A 22716-nucleotide genomic window follows, 5' to 3' on the forward strand; every position below is an offset into this window, starting at 1 on the left:
GGCTGAATTGACTGAGTCCATTGCTCATGGCTGTAATACATGAAAAGTCCTGCTGATATCAGGCATCTGTGGATTTGTCTAAACTAATCAAACGTAACCATACACAGTGAAAATACATCAGGATGTGTTTACTCCGCTTTAGGCATTAGACAGACCAAAGATAATTTAGCTAAATTCCTTTGACAGACTGTTTTCAGCTTGTTCAGCTCAATTCAGCATTTCTTCCTCAACTGAACTTCTTCTGTGTGAGTCTGCACTCCCCAGTCTTCTGAGGGCTTGTCTGGTGCAATCACCATCTGTCTAAGTCAAGCCAGGACCCAAAAAAAGTGGGGCAAACCCACGCCGAACATCATATCGCAAGGGATCGCGCCCTTCACCCATTAAAGACCAGACTGTCACGACAGCCAATCGCTGCACTGATCAAGAGCAGAAGAGAAGACAAGTTTGGAAGAGTTAAGGGAGACTTGACCCCTTGTGGGTGCTTCTCCTAATGGGGTCATATATTGACTATGGGACGTGCAGTGCCTGATATTTTTCTGCCCATGCAGTTTATCCTAACTGGGACTTTGCCTGGCGTAATGATCTACACTGTGAGCAGATTGTGGGTGTGTGTGTGTGTGTGTGTGTGTGTTTTAATAAGCTCTTAGGGGAAACAAGTCACATCAGAGTCTATGCTATTCTCGCATCACTGTACTCTCAAACAGTTACCTCCCTCTTCTTTCTTTTTCATTTTTCCCCTCTCAGAGCCTCTCAGCATAATACTCCTCCTCATTACATCTTATTCATTCCCAAGCAAATATTTGGATGGTAATAGCTGTTGATATGACAGTTTTTATGAATGTTTCAACAAGTCATGAAACTAGCCCAACACGAAATGTAAAGAAAGTGGAAGCGGATTTGCTACTTGGCACATCTGTAAACATCTGCTCACAGTCTATACAGTACTCTTTTTGTGGGCTCCTTCTGTTATGTGTACCATGCATCTACTTTAGTGCTTATTTTTTGAATGTGATCATGTTGCTGGCTGCTTTTTCATCATTTTCTTTCACTCTGCTTGCTCACAGTGCTGCATTTGATAAAAGATAAGTTTATTACAACTAGTGTGTATTAGGGATTTGAGGAATAACTTCCCACACAATAAAATGGTATTTACAACCTGTCTGATTATCTGCTGCTATTTTCTCTTCGTGGTTCTTTGCCATGCCCCAAGCGTGTAGGATATTATCACAGCTAAAAGAACCATTGTCCAGAAGTATGAAAATTAGACAGAATGATCCTTCCATCATTCCATCAGAATGAATGTAAATTGCCATCTGTGTAATATTGATGTTTAGAGACTCACATGGTCCATGAGCTCCTTGACCATCCCATTCCACTGGCCCGTGTTCTCGTCCTGCGCGCCGTATTTCCCGTCTTCCACCAGGCGGACCTCGTAAGTGAAGCCCAGGATGTTGGCCAGCTCTCTCAGCAGGTCTATGCAATAGCCTTCAAAGCGGTCGTTCCCGTACAGCGGCTTGTCAGACTTCTTGAACATCACATATGGCTCTTCCTGTCAAGTGAAAATAGTAGAGGAGGAATGAGTCTCCACAGCACTTGGCATCTTTTACCCACTGATAAGGCCTATCTGAGAGGGTGTCTGATGTGTGAGATAGGCTTTTTGAGCCGTGCAAGCCCGAACACACACGCTGGCTCGGCTACTAAAGCATGTGTAAAGCCGGTGTGTTTGTGTGTGCACTTTCCAGCAGTTCCAGTCCTGTGATGTGAGGTAGGATGGGTGCAAAGTGAGGCATGACCATAATAAGAGATAATCCCCCCATATCAATGACTCTGTGCTCCTCTCAGGCTCAGCAGGCTGGCTTTGGGCCCAGGCCCAGCTTTCAGGACACCACATGCTTTGTCAATAAGATAAGAGATACTGATAGACGAACACAAAAAGAGAGAGCAAGAGCCTGGTGCATCAGCTCTGTTCACACAAACAGCTGGGCCGATTACTAATGTCTTCTTTTCATACCGCTTTTTTTCCCCCTCACTCTCTCTCGCCTACCGAGCATCTTCTCCGCCATTTCCTTCTCCTCTCTCTCCTCCACACTTCACTCCCCGTTTCCTCCTCCCTCCCTCCTCTACCTCTGCTCCACACACCATCTGTCTTTGTTAGCCTTAGACGCTCATTCTCGCTGCACGTCCCTCATTTCTACGACTCCCTTGTCTCTCTCAGACAAATAAATCCAAAAAATATATTATCAGGCAGGTGTTGTTTATAATATAACTGTGCCACGACTGAAAAAGAAAAATCATTTAAGATTGCTAACAGCTTTGACACATTCCGCTGGCTGGAGTTTTAATAGTATGCAGGCTGCAAGATGTTTGCATGAGGGGGGGCAAAATGTTTTTTTTCTTTTCACTAGCGGTGTCAGGACAAACAAATAGGCTGTTTTTGCAGTATATCATACATCTCCTCGTAATAGAACACAGGTGTTGAGGATAATGATTTCACTGCACAGAATTGTGAGGACAGAAGTGTTGGCAGGGTGGCAGTTTTCCTAATGCAAATACACATTTCAAAATATGTCAACCCCTCTGTTTATGCTGCTGTATCTATATTATAATCTTTTCATGAAATTACTGTTTTCTTTCATGCACATATAACATATGTATGACATGAAAAAAAATGCATTGTGTGTTGTGTTGTTCCTTACAAAACGTATAACTGACGTTTACCTCCTGTTTTAAATAAAATCAAATTAATTAAATTTAATATCATGTGAACATTCATCACATGTCTATGTGTGTTGTAAACTAAACTCACATGTGCAAATGTGTCCGTATTTGTAACAGCTCATTAAATGTCATGTGTCGGAGTTTTGTCTATTAATAAATGCACATGTGGAAATAAAATATACTTTTACAGATTTCTAGTGTGACATATGTAAATAGACCTTCTTGCATATCAGATGAATTTAGAACATAGGTTCATCACATGTTAAACATATTAAGATATCATGTGTAGATATTGTGTCCACATGTGAAATAGATGTTTCAACATTTTAAGCCACATGTTGATTATGTATATCTAGCATATACATGCATATTATACAATGTATATCATCTGTCTGTGTATAATTTATGTGTATCAGGCTAAAAAATGTTTTCACAGATAGCTTGTATTTTGTATGTCTATACATTTGTCTGCACTTACTGTGTTGTTTTATTGTATGAAGCACTTTGTGTTACATTTTATTTGTTTGATCTTGTGTTACACAAATAAGTCTTATTGGTTGATTGATTGATTGATTGATTGATTGATTGATTGATTGATTGGTGGATGATGTGCATTGCATAGAAATAACTGTTTGACTAACGCTACTGCTTCACACATACAAGTCACTACATTGGGGCTGGTGTTGGGGGAGGGTAACATTAACATCAGAAAGAAACAGGAGAAAAAAAACATGACTTTGTTCGTTGATTTAGTCTGAACCTAAATCTGAAGTCTGAACCTTTATATTCCTGGGAAATATGGAGTCTGGTGACAGACAGGGTTGCATAGTTAAAGCAGGGATTATAGGGAACCAATCTAAGTGTGGATGGTGCCATTATCTTATAGCCATTACCAGCCACACTATAGAATCAACACTGACTTCATAATGAGAAGTTAAAGCAAACACATCGTCTGTTTCCAGTTTAACCACACTGCAAACATCAATTTCATCGCTGCTGACACAGCTCAGCACAAGTTCCATCTACTGTAGCGCATGTGGTGCTACATTATACCTCAGCAACTGCATGACTGCGAGGATACTGATGTAATCTTGATGAAAGAGCAGAAAAGACAGTCCACATACAGATCAATACCAGAACCCCTGCAATGTCAAAACATACAGTACAAACACAGAAACACACGAGTGTTTGTTTGTACAGGCGTGTAGCTGAAGGTGAACAATGTGCACACACCTCTATTAGCCCTCTGCTGATATTTAGTTCATATTTCAAACAGACACACGTGTTGCAGCACACCTAATTACCACTGAAATGTATAAGACAGGAGGTCAGCTCCTAAACACCTCGACGTGACGTGAGGTACTACACCACACGCTCATTGCGATATCTAACAATCCAATGCAGGAGCTGCTTATACCTTTCTTCCCATCGCCATGGTAACTGAAACACTACTTCAATGGTGATGAACATCACAGTGTTTTTAAATCCACACAGGTAGTCTGCTAGTGACTTTTATTACTGCGTGCAGAAGGACAGCACTCATTAATATGACCAGTATTAGAGTGGAGGTGAAGGAAGGTGCCATCTTTTCATTTTCAAATATGCAAACTTGAGTTACTCATCACTAAATTAAACTTGAGTCCTGCTTTGAGAAGAGTGGTTCAAAAGTGAAGTGACCTAACTCAAAATCATTACTGAAATGTGATTTTTATTTGTTTCTTGAGCAGCAGAGCAGACACCTCCCTGGGCGGGTGTCACACTGCAGGTGCTGACACGTTGTAGTCACCTCAAAATGGCTGATCGACGGCTCCCCCGAGTGGGCGTGGCTTCAGTGCCTCCAGCGGACACGCCCCCACAGTCCTGGAGCTGAGAATTCATTTTTACCAGATTTTGACACCTAATTTCACAAACTTGTTCATATTTTTTTATCATTCAAATTTGGCTGTGTGGTAATAACACTTTCTTCTTTGGTCTGATGAACTCAGAACACACATTTATTCTTACTTCTGTCTCCAAAACTGCAGTTTCTCAGACGTCAACTTGAGGCTGGCTCCAGAAGTGAGTCAGTCTACCTCTTTGTCTTTTTGACTTTATGTCTTTTTTGGATTAGTCTGGAGGTGGCACCAGTTGCTGTATGTGATCATGGACACACCTCCAACACAGCTCTGAATAATCATGCAGTTATGGCACTGTAACACTTAAGACCAATAAAGTTGTGTCCATGACCTTTCTACCCAGTATCACTTTACATCACAAATGAAAGCACAATGACTGTTGGAAACGTCCACAATACCATCACAGAGATCTACAGCTGGACTACCATTAACACCTTGCCTGAGGTGTGAACCCAGTTTTACAGCTAACTGACTGACTTCCACCAACTCTTAGCATCTGACATCTGAGTTGGCATCTGTTGACTCTGCTGAACACATTTTTTCAATTTTTAATTAAATGTCTAAGCCTTCTACACACAGTCATTGGCAAAACTGCCATTGTTCTCCCATCAAGACAGCAAAGCAGAAGTTGTACAGCACTTGAACCTTATGCCAGTGTTTGGACTTTTACCCGATTTGTCAGTGATCTTTCAACCAGTCAAGAGATGACAGCTATCCATGAAAGAGTTACTGATAAAAAGTATGAAACGTTGTATGCACCCACACCCTTCCTGACTGGGTTCATTCCTGTCATGAAGTAAAATTCACATATCTACATGATTCTGCCTACAGCTGACACTGCAGTGTGAACATACATCATATCCTTGAGACTGTCTTTCTTCATATTTCTCTTTATGTTTTCTGTGGTGGAAGTACACTCCTTATATGCCTCTTTAAATTAGAATTGAATTCCTCTCTTTGTTATTAGACCATTTTCTCTATTTGCTGCCATGTCAACTGGTGGAACAACTGTTATCTAGCATGTGGAGCACAAAGAGCTATTGTGAGCCCATTAGCAGCTTATGACCTCTCACCTCCTGTCAACTGTGAAAGACTGTAATTATCATAAACAGTCACTATGCACACTGACGAAGAGCAACTCTCGCTGGAACAATCTGCAACACCTGTGATTGTTTCTGGACATCATAAAAGCTCTTATCTTCCATCTGTGGGGCTGGAAATGTGTGTGGAGGGGCTTTAATATTTTTTTAACAGGTTATGTCACTTTTCACTGTTCACACATTTCACAAACAGAACTGAACCTCAAAGCTTTTACTTGCCTCATAGGAGGCTTGTTTCAACTCTGTGATGAGTTGGAGAGGAGTTGATTTGTGCTGTGCTGATTAATAATCAGCTCCAAAGTCTCTTCTACTCAAATCATTCAAATTATACAATAATTCATGCAATTTGTTTATTCTGGTTTGATTCAGGCCAACAACTGACCAACAGAGATTTAGCAAAGTCTGTCTTTTAAAAATTAGAGCTTCAAAAGAGAAGCTGTTCAAAAGAATTTTTAATGGCATGATTTGATTCCGCCTGCGTGGTTCTCAAACTTCTGTCCACATGCTTTAATCCCAATTAATCATATCTACACAGGCCCAGTGAAGTACATATTCTGACACATGAGCACGTCGGCCAATAGGACTACACATACTATGTGTGTGCTGCACTGCGGTGTCATGGATTCAACAAATGTTTTCACGGTAAACAAAAGTGAATTAAATAATAAGAATGATCAGCTGATCAAAGACATTTCAAATCATAATGAAGAGGATATTTTTTATTTATTTGGGTCCAGAAAAGGAGTGTTGGTTAGCTTAATTGGGAGAGCATCAGCCCCATGTATGAACACTCAGAAGAGCCCAGAACATCATCAAGGACCCATCCCACCACAGGAAACATCCTATTCCAACAGTTACCCTCAGGCAGGCGATACAGGACAGTGAAATCCCACACAAACAGACCAAAAACAGCCATCACTGCCCTAAATAGCCACATGAAATAACTCATGGACTGTGCTTTTGTATATACTGTATATCTGTGTATGTATCCCTTTTATCTATTTTTTAAGCGGCCTTCCATGTGTTATACTTGTACTTCCTGCACTGAAGACAACACTTAAATTCCGTTGTGCATTGCATAATGACAATAAAGATATTCTGTTCTATTGATGCAGTGGCCCAGGGTTTGAACCTGACTTCTGGCCCTTTGCTGCATGTCGTTCCCCATCTCTCTCTCTCCACACGTTCCTGTCACTTTTCAGCTGTCTTTATCTAATCTTAAGATTTTACTTTTTTTGTCAAAATCATTAGAATTTCTTATCAGAATAGTATTGGGTGTAATGAGGCATTACATGGGATTTCAAATAGTTTAGAAAGTCATATTTATAAACGTCAAACAAACTTTAAATATAAACTGAAAAATAACCCATACAAAATCTATATGTGGTCTTATCCACTGAAAGTAATTTTGTAAAAATAAGTTGAATATTATATTTTAATATTTCACCCAGCTAATTTTCAATAAACATACATGACGTATTTAGTTATAGTTGTTGACTTGCTGATGACGTCACTTTTGGGACACCATATGAGTTGCTATGATGGCATGTGTATTGTTGCATCGTCTGAATACACATACAAACACAAACACACACACACACACACTCCCTCCTGTCTCCTGCAGCGAGGCCGGCTGCAGACGGAGGCCGGTGCATCTTTAATTAAAAGAGAGAGTGAAGGAGAAGCTGAGTATCTTTGTAAAGTAAACCTAATTAAAGCTTCACCGCTTCCTTGTCTCTCTGCAGACTCTCCTTTAAAACAGAGCTGAGTGCATTCTTCTCCCACAAATTAAAAACAATGGATTTTGTGCCTCAGAAAAAGCTAATGATACTGCTTTCTTTGAGTCATTTTTAAACATTTATTTTAGTATTATTGATTCCCCTCCATGCAGTGCAGCTGGAGCGGAGAACAAAGCAAATGATCCAGGTCCTCTCAGCATGCAGTGCTGTGATGGAAGGCTGCCCATTGGCTTAAACACAACATACAGTGTATATGTTTACAAATCTAATATGTATGTAAAGTTGTACATGAAGGTTTCAATCTGGACAAAAACACATTTATGAATATGTTAAATAATTACCTGGGATCAATTTTCGTTTGATTTGTGGAGGATACCATCTGACTGAATGTGTCCTGTCAGCTTCAATGGCAGCTGGTATTTTACACTGTAGGATATATTCAAGTTTACCAAACTGGTTTCATTCGATAGTGAAAACTAATAAAATTGTATATTAATCGTGACAACTTGAACAAATTTGAGACATTTTAAAGGTCATTTAAATTCTTTAGTCATCAAACAGAGATTTTATTTTGATGCTATGGGAACAATATTTCTATAGACTGTTTCTGTTTAATGATATTTCAGGTCAAATCATTGTATTATAATTTGCAACATCATCTCCTGGAATCATTATTAGAAAAATTAGATGGATCACGCAGCAGATAATGGCTGTGATACACATGTTACACTAACATCACACGTGTAATGCTCAGTCATTTAGTTTAATGATCCTTCACAGTACTTATTTGTCAGCAGGACTGAGTAATTAATGCAACTGGTCCTATTTATTAATTCTGTTTCCACATCTGTTTTTTGAATGTGACACATTCTGGAAGGTTGGTGAGCTCTTTTTTTTTTTTTTTTGCATCAGAAAGAGGAAGGGAAAACTACTTGTTCTCAGAACAGTGAAAGTAAATAAAAGCTAAGTTAATTAATAGTTAATTATTAACTGTCTGATACCTACTAATGAAGACTAACCCGCCCTCACATGCTGCTCTACGAGAAAGTATCTTCAGCACACTGTTTCACAACTTCTCCGACTCTTGTTCTTGATGAGCCTTACATGGGACTCACACCGAACGCGGAACGGAAGCGGAACGGTGCTTTGTCCGGCGTCAACTCACACCGGACGCGGATCAGCCGCGGAACGGCAGCGGAGCGAGCCGGCCGTATTCACGCGAGATCACGAGATCACGCGAGAATCCTGGACGTACGCGAGACCCCGCGATAAACAGTGTATAAAGAAAACAACAACAACAAACAGCTGACTTTGCTTCTCCGACGTGGACGAGATTATAAAAAGGATTTGTTGTGTCATAAAGGATTGTGTGTTGTTCCACTTCAACAATTAGTCTCTCGTTGAGACCCTTTGATCGATCTTTGATCACCTGGTGCCACCGGTCATGACGTAACGTTGATGTGAAGTTGTAAAAAGCTACATGAACTGAGTATTGTGTTTTATTTTGAAAGGGGGCGGAAGTTTATTACGTTGATTCGGTGTCGGATTTCCTGTCTGGTGCGCAGTGCTCTGTTGAAATTTACGAGGTTTAGCCGCGGCTCGCGGAAGAAATAGAAACCTTGCGGAAAGCTCGCGCCGTGGCGCGGAGAGCCGCTTCTGGGCCGCTTCTGATCCGCGTCTGATCCGCGCCCGGTGTGAGTGCTCTCATTGACTAGACTGGATTCTATTTGCTACGGTGACCGCGGCGGTGCCGTTCCGCTTCCGTTCCGCGTCCGGTGTGAGTTGGCCTTTACACCGGCACTGCAGACAATGACTACCTTTAAATTTATATTAGTTATCTTGAAGTGTTTGGAGTGGAGTGCATAGGATATGCACGAGAGATAAGCATGTGACGGGAGAATGTGGCTGTAGATATTTAATATCCAAATAAAGACATATCAACAAAATCCATGCTGCAGATTCAACAATGAATCCTCCAAACAAGCCTCCAAATACTCACCAGAGCATCAAAGTCACTGAATATCAGCCGCTGACACTTGTCCCCAGCAAATGTTATTTCTTTAAACAGTTTCTATTCAACTGCAAATGCACTATTTCTTCTTGAAACATTTAAAAATGGAAATTTATAACCTATACACTCATCAGCTTTTTCAAGATATTTTTATCTTCATGAAACTCCATTTGTGAGCTGTTTTTAAATCTTCAGCAGGAACCAGTAGACTTGATTGATGAGAGATTGGAGACTAATACATTGTTGGCTTGGTCTTTTCATGAGATCTGTTAACAGTAACGACAAAGATTCCCGAACCACAACCAAGCAGTTTGCATAACCTGAGTAATATGACAGGGCGACACTGTAAATCTGTGTCATCCTGCTGATGTCAGGTCAGAAAACACGTGGCCAAACATTTATTATAAATCGTCATAAATGACCGCTTCAAACTCAGACACTGCAGGTAAACGTCTAGCATCAGTTTGGGACATGCAGGACTCCATGATCAGGTTAGCAGTAATAAATATGCAACATTCAATCAAGATAACGGTTGCTAAGGAACATTTCATATTTTCTGAGTTTAAACCAGTGGTGTAAGTATTACCAGTGCAGCACACCGAGGCTCAGAAGCTGCTGGAGGGTCCGTCCACGTGAAGAGAATGGTAGAGCTTAACTTAATTATTAATTTTAATTAACTTAATTTTATCACAGCTCTGTTATCTCACTGTTCAACTAGAAGTACTTCTATATTTTTAACGAAGAAATAAATGAACACTTCCCAGGTTTTCCATGGTGACATAATAATTGTATGTGTGTATGTGTGTGTGTGTGTGTGTGTGTGTGTATTTGTGCATGTTGTGGGGACAATCACAGTTATGTTAAACTACCAGTTTAAATGGTTGCAGATTGGTTAGATTTAGGCAAACATTATATTAGGGTGAAGTTAAACACATACAAAGACACAAGACAGTGGCCTCATGGGTGAAAGTCACTCGTCCATCACATCCTCTTCCAGACTTTCTGCTTTTTATGCTGTAATCAGCTGACACATTACACCAGACACACGTGTCCAGAAATGCCACACGAGGGTTTCTACTGCAACGTAGGAAGCAAATTGCACCTCTGACCAAACTGCCATATTTGACAACTTGGGAACATGGACTGTTTTACAAGGCAATTGAAACAATGTATTTAGTTGTCTAGTTTGGATGATTTATTGTCCAATTCCATAGCATCAGATATGTTGATACACATGATGAAATAAATGCCCTCAAACTGCTTCTGATGCAGGACATCTTTTGTTCTGGTGTTTTTTGACCTTTTTGCTCTCCAACAGAGAAATATCCAGTATGATACTTTGCAACACTAACCCTGAGTTTGTGCATTATTTTGCATCTTGGAGCAGTCTGCAGGTAGCTCTGCTCGTCTCCAGTGACTAATAAAACATGGCTTGTTTCTGTGTGAGTGGAAGCAGGCCTGCTCCTTGCTCTCTTTAAGACATTACACAGTATTTTATCTGCTGCTCCAGCCATTAGCCCAAAGGTACTTCATTTCCAACACAACATTACGGGAGTGATTTCCAAAGTAGATAAACTGTTGATAGGCCAAGATCTCAACAGTAATTACATCATGTTTTATAGTACATAGTCCCTGAGAAAATGATGAGAAGCTGGATGAAAGTGTGCATCAATCATATGTAACAAACCCAATTATTGTCAGCCCTCCCCTTCTTTTCCTCACTGCTCACAGCCATCACACATCTCCCCATGACTCAATCCTGATATGGCAATTACAGTCGCTGAGAGTCTTTGCTAATAACTGCAATCCAATCAATTCACAGCACGAGCGGAAGGAAAGAAGGCCCACGATAAATAATGACAACCCGCAATTTACTTGATATTGTTATTTTTGCACTTGCCTCCTCGATAACAGGATCATATACGACTATGATTTGGCTCGCTTTGACAAGTTTCCCAGAGTATAGGCACATGCACATGTTGTGCATACCTCCAAGCACAGAAGTTATGGTGCATAAACAAGTGACACAAAAAACAACTCCAGGTCCTGCATTAATAATGACTTTGTGGTAAATTAATTAATTCTGTTTTTTGTGTGTGTGTGTGTGTGTGTTAAGAGTGTGTACACCATAGCACACTGTAAATCCAGCGACATGTCTGTGAAGTGGTAGGGGACTTGAAGGAATAGTTTAACATTTTAGAAAATATACTTGCAGAGAGTTAGATGAGAAGATGGATACCACATTGTGTCAGTGTGTGAAGTAAGTGTTGATTAGCTAAGCTTAGCTTAGCTTGGCAAAGAGCTAGCACAGCTATCCAATGATACAGATCAGAAAGAGTTTAAATTTGTTTGTTTGTTTTTGGACACACTGCCCCAATAAAACAATATTCCTGATAAATTGGTTGAGGAGGAGGCAGAGCCGTAAACCATGGAATGTTATTGGACAATCAATCAGTCAATTTTCCCTGCCTGAGCCTTCTCCCACCAAATTGGAGTCCTCCAAAGTGGCGAAGTCAACTGGCAATTTGAGAGCGCAGTGCTTTGGGGTACTCTACTTCAATTGAGTCGGAGCGCAGCATCCCCAGAAAGTGCTCCAAACAGAAAGGGCAGCTCAGGCAAAGCACTGAAGGATTTTTCAAGAGGAAAAGCTTAGAAATAATCATCATCTTTGGAGGGAGTCTGTTATGGCTGAGAGCTGCTCTACTCTTCTATAATTGGTCCCACATAAAGCACCATTACAATTTGATTTGGCTATAAACAGACATTTAAGGCTGAAATATTTAATTTGCACATTGTCCGCCAAAATGGCAGCTTGAGGCTATTGTTTGACTTTTTCGTTTCCTTCTACATGTCCTATCTGTTAGGTGGACAACTGGACTGAGTGAAAGTCATCCTGAATTGGGCCATGAGCCTTCCGAGTCAGTTAAATGAATAAACTACATTTATTTCTTAAATCGTGGTTTCTTTTGCTCCTTGTTTGTGATCAATTTTGTCTCAAATTTCATGTCTGGAAGAGGCTAAATGTGATTTTAGTCACATACTTTCTCTGGTTTTCTTTCATATCAAGACTGGATAAACCTGCTGTACAACCAAGGGGCAAAGCATGGCCCTAACCCCCCACCTACTTACTCAAATTCTGTACATTGTTTATGTCTCAAGTTCTTGGCACAGAACACACAAGTTCACAGAATGTTGCCTCAGCTGAAGAAGACGATGAGATGTGGATGAATGTTTCACTAAAATATTGAGTTGACCTTTGAGCTAGATTATTAAATGACCCACTCTGTTTTTGGAGTTGGGTGTTGATTTAATCTACTGTCACATCGTATGGTCAACTAAAATATAAAAGCAGAAAGGGAGATTAATTAAAAAATAAATAAATAAATAAATAAAATAAAAATAATATATATATATATATAGATTACCAGTATGGTGGAGACGATGAGAGATCGATTGGATAAGGAATCAGAAACATTTGTAGTCTTCCCCTTCTGGTTGTCCGTCATGTTCAGTCCGCTTGGAGGATCCCAGGTACCAATCTGTGCAACAAAACACACTTATTTAATTCTATAACTGGCTGCAAGACAAACAGATGCATCTAAAATCCAGTTATATAGGCATAGAGAACAAATAGCACGAGTGTTGGGTTCAGTTACTCCTCACTTTGTTTAAAAACTAATATCACTAATACTTTGCTTTGACATTTTCTCTGAAATTTGCTAATTTCACAGTTTAGCAAAGGGTGAGGACAAGATGTACTTCTGGAGCATTTGGTTTCACTACGATATGTAGAAAGAGCAATAACCAAAGCAATTACCAATGTGTTCCCTGAACATTAAGAGATATTGATGTTTCACATTACTACTTGTATTCACTACACTTATGTACTTATGCACTACACATATGTATTTGGAAGAACATTAATGTGTCTCAAATCAACCAATTAGCTTGTTTGACACACAGGTCAAATGTGCTTTTGCAGCTTATGTTGACCTTGACTTTTCTGACACTTTTCTGCATAGATTTATTGGATCTATGCAGAAAAGAGATATAGCCATATTAACACTAATGTTTGTAGGAATTTAGATGACTAGGCTAGACCTTGAATATATGTTCAGTTTTTTTGACATCCAATGCCTTTATTTTTAATTATGCTTATGTGTCAGCTACAATATGGCTATGTTTGGGCAACTGAAACAATGAGATTCAGTTGGGAAACATAACATATATTCCCATACCCTAACGTAAACTGCATGTGATGAAATACATCTGCCACTCAAACCTCCACTTGACTTCCGTCTTGTTGTGCAGTTTTTAAACAGTGCCAAACAGACAGGCAGACATGTACGGTATAGACATATACCTCAGACTCCCCTGTCCTGCTTTTCAGGATACATACAGAGAAAAATTTGCAGCACCCTGAGGACACAGTTGACAGCGGCATGAACCTTCAACACTGTCAGGGGGCACTTTCTTGTAGAGTCCCGCAGGGAAAAATATAAGAGATGATCTAGGATCTGGATTGGCCCTGTGGCCTTTTGAAGGGTCAGTGGAGGACAACACTGAGGAGAACTGAAAAGAGGGATCGAGGCATGCTGTGGAAGTATGGAGGAATAAGGGGATGGCAAAGCTATCTGATCGTGCCTCAAGGCTTCTTTTGTCGTCTCTCAGCTCTCCCTCAAGTCTCAACACCCAAGCATCCCCATCAGCACCCCGCTGCACCCCATCCAAGCCCACCGCCCTGAGCATCACTAGAAGCGACCACAAACACTCCAGCTCACACCAGCCGCATACTCCTCAGAGTTCTATGATGCCCCTTGCGAGGGCCTGAGATAGGCTTTGTAATTGCAAATCAACTCTTTAATTCCGACTTCATGAGGCTGGAGGGCTTCTGAAGGGGTTTTTATTAATAGAGTAAATTATTCATGGAGGTGCAGGCACACACAGCACACAGACCAGAGGTCAGGAGCTGCTGAGAAGCGAGCACCGGTGAGGATGCTGAAGTGTGAAGTGTTTGCAGTCGCCTCCTAGAATATTATTTGTATCTGCGGTGTTAGCAGGTTCTCTTCCTGCTGGTAATCTCATGAATCTTAAATTGACCGCAGAACACTGGAGAGATGCCATTCCAAGGAAAAGATGTAAACCACAGATGCACCTATTCATGCGAGTACACAAACACATGCTGATGTACGTGCCATCATATGCTATGATTCTGATTTTTTTATTTATTTATTTTTTGGTCTTTAGCTAAATCAAATCAATATGTTTCTTTTTTTTTTCTTTTTTCTTTTTTTTTAATTGCAGCCTGTTGAGTTTCCATGCTGAGCTGCAGCAGAACATTGAAATCCACACAGACTTCTCTATCGGTGTATTTATGTTCAAATGGACAGCTAACACTCAATTTTGTCCTTGTTAGCTCACTCATAGTAAATTGATGAAGTCTCTGTTCAGAGCAATATTAGCACTGAGTGAAAAAAATAATAATTTTAATGAGAGCACAGTGCTAGTACAGCAGGAACATAGACACAAATGACTGTAAAAGTTGAATAGATGACACTGATGGTGATGGACCTGCCAAGGTCTTGGCCTGCCCATCGGGTGCAGCTTTGAGTTCACTGTCTCAGCCAAGGACACTTGGATATGTGGACAGGAGGATCTGGGGATCAACCCTTGGACTGGTTGACGACCTCTTCTTACCTCCTGAGCCACAAAGACAAAGTAACTTTCCAGAGTTGTGAAAACTTTACTGTACAGTCTTTCTGCATTTGGTAAGACTTCATATTCACAGAGCTCTTGGCCTAACCAATAATCGTTTATCTTTTTACTGAAGCAACATATTTGCACCAATGCAGCTGTGTTTGTTCTAAATACTCTGTAACTGTCAATGTCCCCTTTTCTATTCTGGAAAATCATGAAGCTGTCTTCTTTGATTATGCACAGAGACATAAATGAATGAAATGAGCGAGCAGCTCGAGTTCATGGCGAGGTTTGAACTCAGTTTGATCTATCACATGCACGCACAGAGTCAGATTGTGGTGTTAGCTAGCTGGACTGAAGGCCTGTACTGCTGTCTCTTGTCATTTGTGTTGAATAACCCTGGACTGCAAAAATTCTCCCAGCAGTATATTTCACATGCAAAAAAAGGCAAAGCATTGAGGTTAAATCTGCCTCCTTTGAGCACTTTTTGAGCAGCAATTATGACCATCAATATCTTTTTATGGACATTAAACTATTGTCAGATTTAAGATGGACTGTCAAATATATCTGAATTGTGTCTCACATTCATATTGTATCTAGATCTGATAATGCTGAGTTTGATTTAAATGTACTGCATAAACAAGAATCCAAAACTGTCTTCAGTATGCCCATTAATATATTTCTATTCCATTTGACAAAATGCAGATTTGCACTTCCAGTCAAAGTTCATTTATTTTCCTGTGCATCAGCAATGGCTAAATACAAATCAAGTTAAACATTTAAAGTTCTGGTGTGGTGCACTGAGATACTTGCAGGCTTTACATACAAATGTATCACGATTTTTAACTAAATTTCAAGAAAGTCTGCAGAAAAGCAAAGTTTTATTTCCCACCAACACGTTATATAATTTTAGGAGTCTCTGAGACAAGCAGTAGGTCGAGTAACCTCCAGTCAATTGTGATTATGCCATTGCAGACGAAGGCACCACAAGATCATCGTAATTATTTGTATTCCAGCCAATACATGAAAAACAATTTTATGAACATGACAGACATTTGGCATTTCTGTTTTTTTAACACAATAATTTGACGAAGGCCTCGTCTCTTCAGTGGAGTGGAGGCTTTAGTGGATGTTTGAGTCACATGCTTCATGTCACGTCTTTTTTTGTTTGTTTTGTGTTTGTGTGCAAAGTCAGAATGCACATAAAACTAGTAAATACACCAACTGTAAATCTTTTTATATTTAGCCCTCATCTCAACTCGATTTCATTTCAGGCACCGGGCAAATATGTTGTATTAGTATGGTCAGTAAAATAGTTATTGGTTAGTAAGCAGATGTCATGCTCAGGTAGTGATTGATAATGTGATGTTTGTGCCAAGTTAAAGAAGAGTTAAACAACCTCTTAAAATGTGTGTTGTGTTTTTTTTTTCATTCTTAGAGTGAGATGAATATCAATCTCATGTGTGGAGCTGTAGTTCACACATCATCCTGTACATGTTTTAACCTAATAATACACAAACTAAAGCTGTTTGTTATATTGCGTGTTCATTTGTTAGTTACTTTAGAGGTTGGTGGTACTGTGGAGTATTGCTGCTTCCAGACTTCCAGACAGACTGTGTCTGGACTCCACTTCTTTACTTTACACACAAACATGAGATTGATATTGATCTTCCCATCTTGGAGAGAAAGCAAACTATTGCTCTAAACAGATGAGTCACTGGCAGAATGATCAACACAGCCACAGTTACCCAGGACTCTCTTTACAGAAGCTGGACTGCAGATACATTTTCACTTACATGGTAATGTGCTATAATAGCATACTAGCTGTGTGTGTGCTGATGGTTTGCTTGCTACATTTACAGCTTGATTTAATGTGTTTTATCTCATCAGCACATTGTCATACCAGCTAGACTCTTAAGGGTAAACACATTAAAGACACACAACCTTCTCAAGTCCCTCCTCCTTCAGACTGATGACATCCAGGTCGAAGTCTGTCCTCAAGCCATTTGTCCGGTTGAAAGTAATCCTCCCGGTCAGGCCATCCCAGTGGGCCTGAAGAGACGGAGACAGAGAGACATTCAACCATTAGCATCGAGTCTACACGGTCACTTTCAAATATGTTTTTTTATGATAGTATTTGAGTGAAAACAGTCATGGGGTGAGAACACACACTTCTATGTCTCCCTCTTTCACACACTGTTTCTGTTCGCACAGTCTTCCCTGCCATCAAGGCACCTGCACACCCTCTGAGGCTGCATTCGTAACAGTGGGAAGGCAATTACCCAATCTTTACAGATATTTAGGGGTGTGATGGGATACAATGTAGCATGAAAGTGGCTCAGAGCAGGAAAAGCTTTTTCTCAGGTACAGCAAATCATCACAGTGCTGCTTCGACTGGAAGCCAGGGACTTCAGGGCCTATCTTTAGTTAGATGAGTGGGAGTCACAGATCTGGAAGTTACTCACTCAGTGTAGACGACTGCGCTAGAAAGCATTTGTCATACTACTTTGACTTTGAGTCTGAATATCTCTCCATTGATACCAGTGCTGTTCATAGAAACAATGACATGTTACTCCAGTGGGGATTACTTTGAGTTACTATAACCAAATAGGGGGAATCTGTCAACTGTCTAGGCAAGCAAACAATATGTGGATTTGTTCTTTATCCACGAACAGTTGAAGATGCTTGACAGCTACTGGCCTTTTTGTCTAAAAATCTGGTATGAATACTCATGATTCCTGCAGATTGTTGGTGTCTTCAGCAGCAAGTCACAGCAGCAACATGCAGGTCAGGTCAAGATTTAAAAATGTAAACTTAATAATACCCAAAACCTCTTGTGCTTGTGAACTTACTGAGCAAATTTATGCGCCAATTGCCAACTTATCACACCATTTGCATTTTCACTCTGACTCTAACCAATGGGTTTCCACCAACTCTGGAATGGGTGGAAAGATCTGGACCCAGACAAAGCATGAACTCTTTCCATTTTGAACACACCATGCTCTGTCCTGGGCCCTGAGGCAAAAAAAAAAAAAAACTGCCAGTAACTCATTTTCTCTACATAGTAATTCATGAATAGAGGCATGTGGGGGTTAAACTGAAAAAAATAATTATTTAATTAGTTCCTCACTACACACTTCTTAAGGTAGTGCCCACTTTGTCTAGTCAGGACATGATGTATCATTTTGCATTATTGGCAATTTGTTCAGATTATATCAAGAACAAATGACCTCCACAGAATCTGTTGTGGACTTCATTATCCTCAGTGGATAAATCTGATGTTTTTTGGTGCCCCTTTGGCCTTTCTTTTACCACCATCACCAGACCAGCATTTCTAATTGCAATCCTGTTTTTAAAATCGAATTTAAGAACTACTGGACTGATTTCCATGACATTTACTTTAGGCAGATTGTTCTGACAAATCTCAGGATATTGATGCATTCATTCATCTGCTTCCTCAGAGGCTGAACCTTTAAGATCAAGGCCTTACATCGCTTCAGTGCTACCCTCTAAAAAGACAAACTACTCTACATAGATAATCAGTCCTTTATATTTTGTAGTTTGGCTCACTCACTGTAGGGGCTGTTAGTGTTTCTTTAGAAACTCTTATCGATATGATTAATATTAGCATAATATTAACCATATTAATATGCAAAAAGGAATAATCAGTGTATTGATTCAAATATTCCCTCTGTAAACATTCACTCAGACTTGACTTAAACACAAGGTTAACTATGTTAGGAATGGCTGCTCATGTGCTCAGTTTTCTGTTGCTTTGACAGCTTGTATTTAATGGATGGCTGAAGTGAGTGCTATGAAGCCAGTGTTAAACCCAAAATTGCTAAAGAGGAAACTTCTTTTGTGCACATCAGGAAAAAGCTCATTTGGAAATGAGAAGGTAACCGAAGAGCTACTTTTGAAGAGAACCAATAAAACAGCTCGAACATCAAGTGCAGAATAATACTGATGCAGAGTAACCTTGACTTTAGAAGGGCTTGATTCAAACAAGTCACATTTCAATTCTCTGTGCTGCATTTTGTTCCCTGCCCACCCAGCAAGTACCCAACACCAACTGTTCAACATGCACCAGCTCAGTGACCCTGTGGTTCAGCTGCCGAAAAATAGGAGGCTGAGGCTTTTAAGGAGGTTTTGATCGAGCCGAAGATTCTAAAATAGAAGCACTGAGAGCGAGAGTTAATACACTGCACTTCATCCAGCAAAGTGGTTCTGAAAACTGGTGTTAACTGACCTCAAGAGGTCCATAAATGTGATTAAAAGTGACCCGAGTGAAAGAAGAATACACTGTTTGAATTCTTTGTGTCACAAAAACTGATTCCTGTTAACATTTACCACTAGTGCATGGTGGGGTGTAAGGCCATTACTACAGTACAGCAGGAGGCGGTACATTAGTACGTGATTTCAAACACAGCCTGTGTCTCAGTGTCAGCCACTCTTTGGACCATGTGTCAAGCCGTTTTCTAGCCTTTAGTTCCCATGCTGTTTTTTAGATTTTCTCCTTGTTTTCCTGGACCTTGCCTTGATTTTGTTCTGCCCCCTGTCGGATTGTTTGTCTGCTTAGACCGGCTTGTTCTGGTTTTGACCCTTGTCTGCCTCACTATCCCGTAAGCCTTTTGTAATAACATCACTGAACTGCTGCTGCTCTGCCTCAGTTCTCTGCATTCGGGTCCTGTCCGTTGTGTTATCCTGCTTGCAAAAGTGTGACACTGCAGTGTTCATTACATCCTGCAACACTGAGGTTTTGGACTGAAAAACTCTTTTGTATTATCAGAACCCTGCAGCATTCAAAATGTAAGTAGATGTAAAACCAAAATCAGACTGTATAAAAAATCGTGTTTTATTTATCATGTACAATTGGACAGTTTGGTCTACTGTACCTGGCACCTTTCACTACAGTTGATTCATCTCTAGTAATTGTGGACAGTACAGGTATTTTGTCAAATTCAATAGAACAGAATAGATACTTTAAACACAAACCCTCGCCACACAGTTTTAATTCTTTGCAGTCTTCTCATGATATCTGCAAACTAAAGAGGAACAGAGGGTTAGAGAGCCCTAAATATAGTGTGCTTAATCTGCAGCCTTTCCACAGACAGAAAGCTCTGGATTAACTGTCCCAGCTTCAAATGCAGCAAACTATGGGGCAATTACTCAAAATTGAGATAATGTTGTTTTTGTTTCTCTGTTGGTGATTAATGCTGAGATTCAGAGAGCAGGCTCAAGATGGCTGCCCTCCTCTATGTACACACTGAAATAAATAAATACACCAATAAATCATTTCCATTTATTCATTTTCCACTTCTTCTCTCCAGCCTTATTTCCATTCTGTCTGCGTATGCTTTCCTGAGAGCATACATGTTTCTTGTGAGGGTGCCGTGTATGATGATGGGGAGGAAGACAGAAGGGGGAGCAGGTAGAGAAAACATCTACCTCTTTGATGAGAGCCATGAAGCGGTTCCCGAAGCGCCAGGGCTTGTGTCGGTTGCACTGTAATGAGCTGACAGTGATCTGCTGAGACTGCTGCACAGCCACGGCCACCACGTGCACGGCATCATACATCAGCGCAGCGTCCGTCTGCAAGCCGAGTCAGAAGGGGAGAGAAACAGAGCGTCATTAACATGGAACACAGTGCGCGACAAACCAGCGCGCCATGGCCGACAGCACGGATCTGTTCACAATCACAGAAACATCAATATCTTGATGGCTGAATCAAAGCCTCACATCAAACCTCACATGTATGGATCTGCAGCTTTTCATGCTATGGACAGAATGCACATGAATATATTATCATTTCCCAACTGATATATTATGCACTGATAAGAGACAATGTTGAAAATGGCTTGCAGCAGGAATAGTGATTATATTCTGTGGGGAAAATTTTGAAAAGAATGAGAGGTGTAAGAACATTCAAAATGCAAACAGTATGAATAAAACAAACAAAACATACTTGAACAGTTTCAGGTTTATAGAAACATCCCACTGACGATTTCAAGCCAAGTTAATAATGATTCCAAGAGTGGGAAGTTTGGGAAAGAGTATGGATTACTGTTATAGCTTTACAGTATGCAAATGTAGAGAGAAGACAAATGAAGGAAAGAGAGAAAGGAGGAAAGATATGCACACTATATATAGAATTCATTTCATGTGGAAATGCATTTGCCAAATCCTAAAAATATATTTTTTTTTACCATATTTGTTATATATATATTTGAAGGTCTGTCAGAACGGTGCATTCATCTGCTTTAGATTTGCATGTTTCAGCAGCACAGATGCATAAAAACGGGTAAGACATAAAGTTTACAAATCAAATGAGAAATTAAAGAAATATTAAAAGCCTAGTTTATAAGCATTACAATAGACTGTGCAAATATAATTAGTATCACAGAGAATAAAGTTTCAGATAATAAATAAATGATGAATAATTTTAATTAATTTTTAATCAAATTTAATGAGAGCATTCTTCTGAGATCCAACAGCCACAAACTCAAATAATTGTCTGAAAATGTAGTTTCTGTTTTACCAATAATTATACAGAAAACAAAATAACAGAACCCAAAAATAAATCATTGCCAGTGAACCTCTGCTATGACTACTATTACTGGTGTGCTGTATTGTTTGTTCTTATTTTAGTGTTCAACAGTAAAGACAGACATAGAAGATAAAATAAGAAAAATAAAATGTTATTTTCAAGTAAAAATTGTAATTACATAAAAAAAATATATAAATGATAAATGTGTAAAGTAACTATGTGAGTATTATAAGTGCACTATAAATGTGACCGGACATTCTGTACAGAAGTATTGCACAGTATCAGTCCTGGCTTGTAGCAGCGGTCGTGCTTTTTAGTGTGTTTTTTTGTTTCATTATTATTTTTGCATATGCTCACGATATGGCTTAGCGTTAGTCCAGTCCAGTTACAATATACTGCCAGTGTATGATACAAGGCTTTGTAGATTCAGGAAGGAGATGATGTGACACTTTTCATGATACAGTCACACTACTACAGAATACTGGATACCCTGTCATGTTAGCATTCCTCTGTGGATAATAAGAGGATGCAAAATGTACTGCAAAGGATCGCAAAACAATATGAAAAGAATCACAAACGTGACCCTCTAGAAACTCTGCATTTCAATCAAATCAGGTAAAGCTCTGCCGTGAGCTGTGAACAGTATGTATAACGTCTTGACAGCAAACCGTCGGTCCAAGCAGAGGAGTGCCTCAGAAGCTATCAGAGAAGTGCCAGTCACAGCCGTCCACGCTTCATGAAAGAGGACCATAATTCTGCAGTTCCTCAAAAAAAATCTAATTAGTGTTTGTCTCGCTTGATTGAAAAGCAATCAAAACAGCTCTCCACAGTTGTTGCATGGAAATCGTGCCCTAGGTGCTTGGGAAAGCATTGTCCTGCAGGAAGAAAAAAAAAATTACTCCCAAACCTGTCATTTTCTCCCCATTTGTGGGCTGATTGAGGTTGCAGCTTAAGATGCCAGTCTGGCTGTAATAGCCTGCTGAAGACACTCCAGTGGCTATTCAACTTC

General features: G+C 39.9%; 1 protein-coding gene across 4 annotated transcripts in view; it reads right to left on the reverse strand.

The window, feature by feature from the left end:
• The window catches only part of grik2 (glutamate receptor, ionotropic, kainate 2), a 260242-nt gene that overhangs the window by 65041 nt on the left and 172485 nt on the right, over positions 1 to 22716 (reverse strand). For all 4 annotated transcript variants that reach the window (XM_027286830.1, XM_027286828.1, XM_027286829.1 and 1 more), the window contains 4 exons: positions 20609 to 20752; positions 17105 to 17212; positions 12889 to 13002; positions 1343 to 1549 (listed from right to left, as the gene is read on the reverse strand). In XM_027286830.1, coding sequence (XP_027142631.1) covers positions 1343 to 1549; positions 12889 to 13002; positions 17105 to 17212; positions 20609 to 20752 — 573 coding nt within the window. The remainder of the gene's footprint in view (positions 1 to 1342; positions 1550 to 12888; positions 13003 to 17104; positions 17213 to 20608; positions 20753 to 22716) is intronic.

The sequence above is a fragment of the Larimichthys crocea genome, chromosome XIII, assembly GCF_000972845.2.
Source record: "Larimichthys crocea isolate SSNF chromosome XIII, L_crocea_2.0, whole genome shotgun sequence".
NCBI classification, from domain to species: Eukaryota; Metazoa; Chordata; class Actinopteri; family Sciaenidae; genus Larimichthys; species Larimichthys crocea.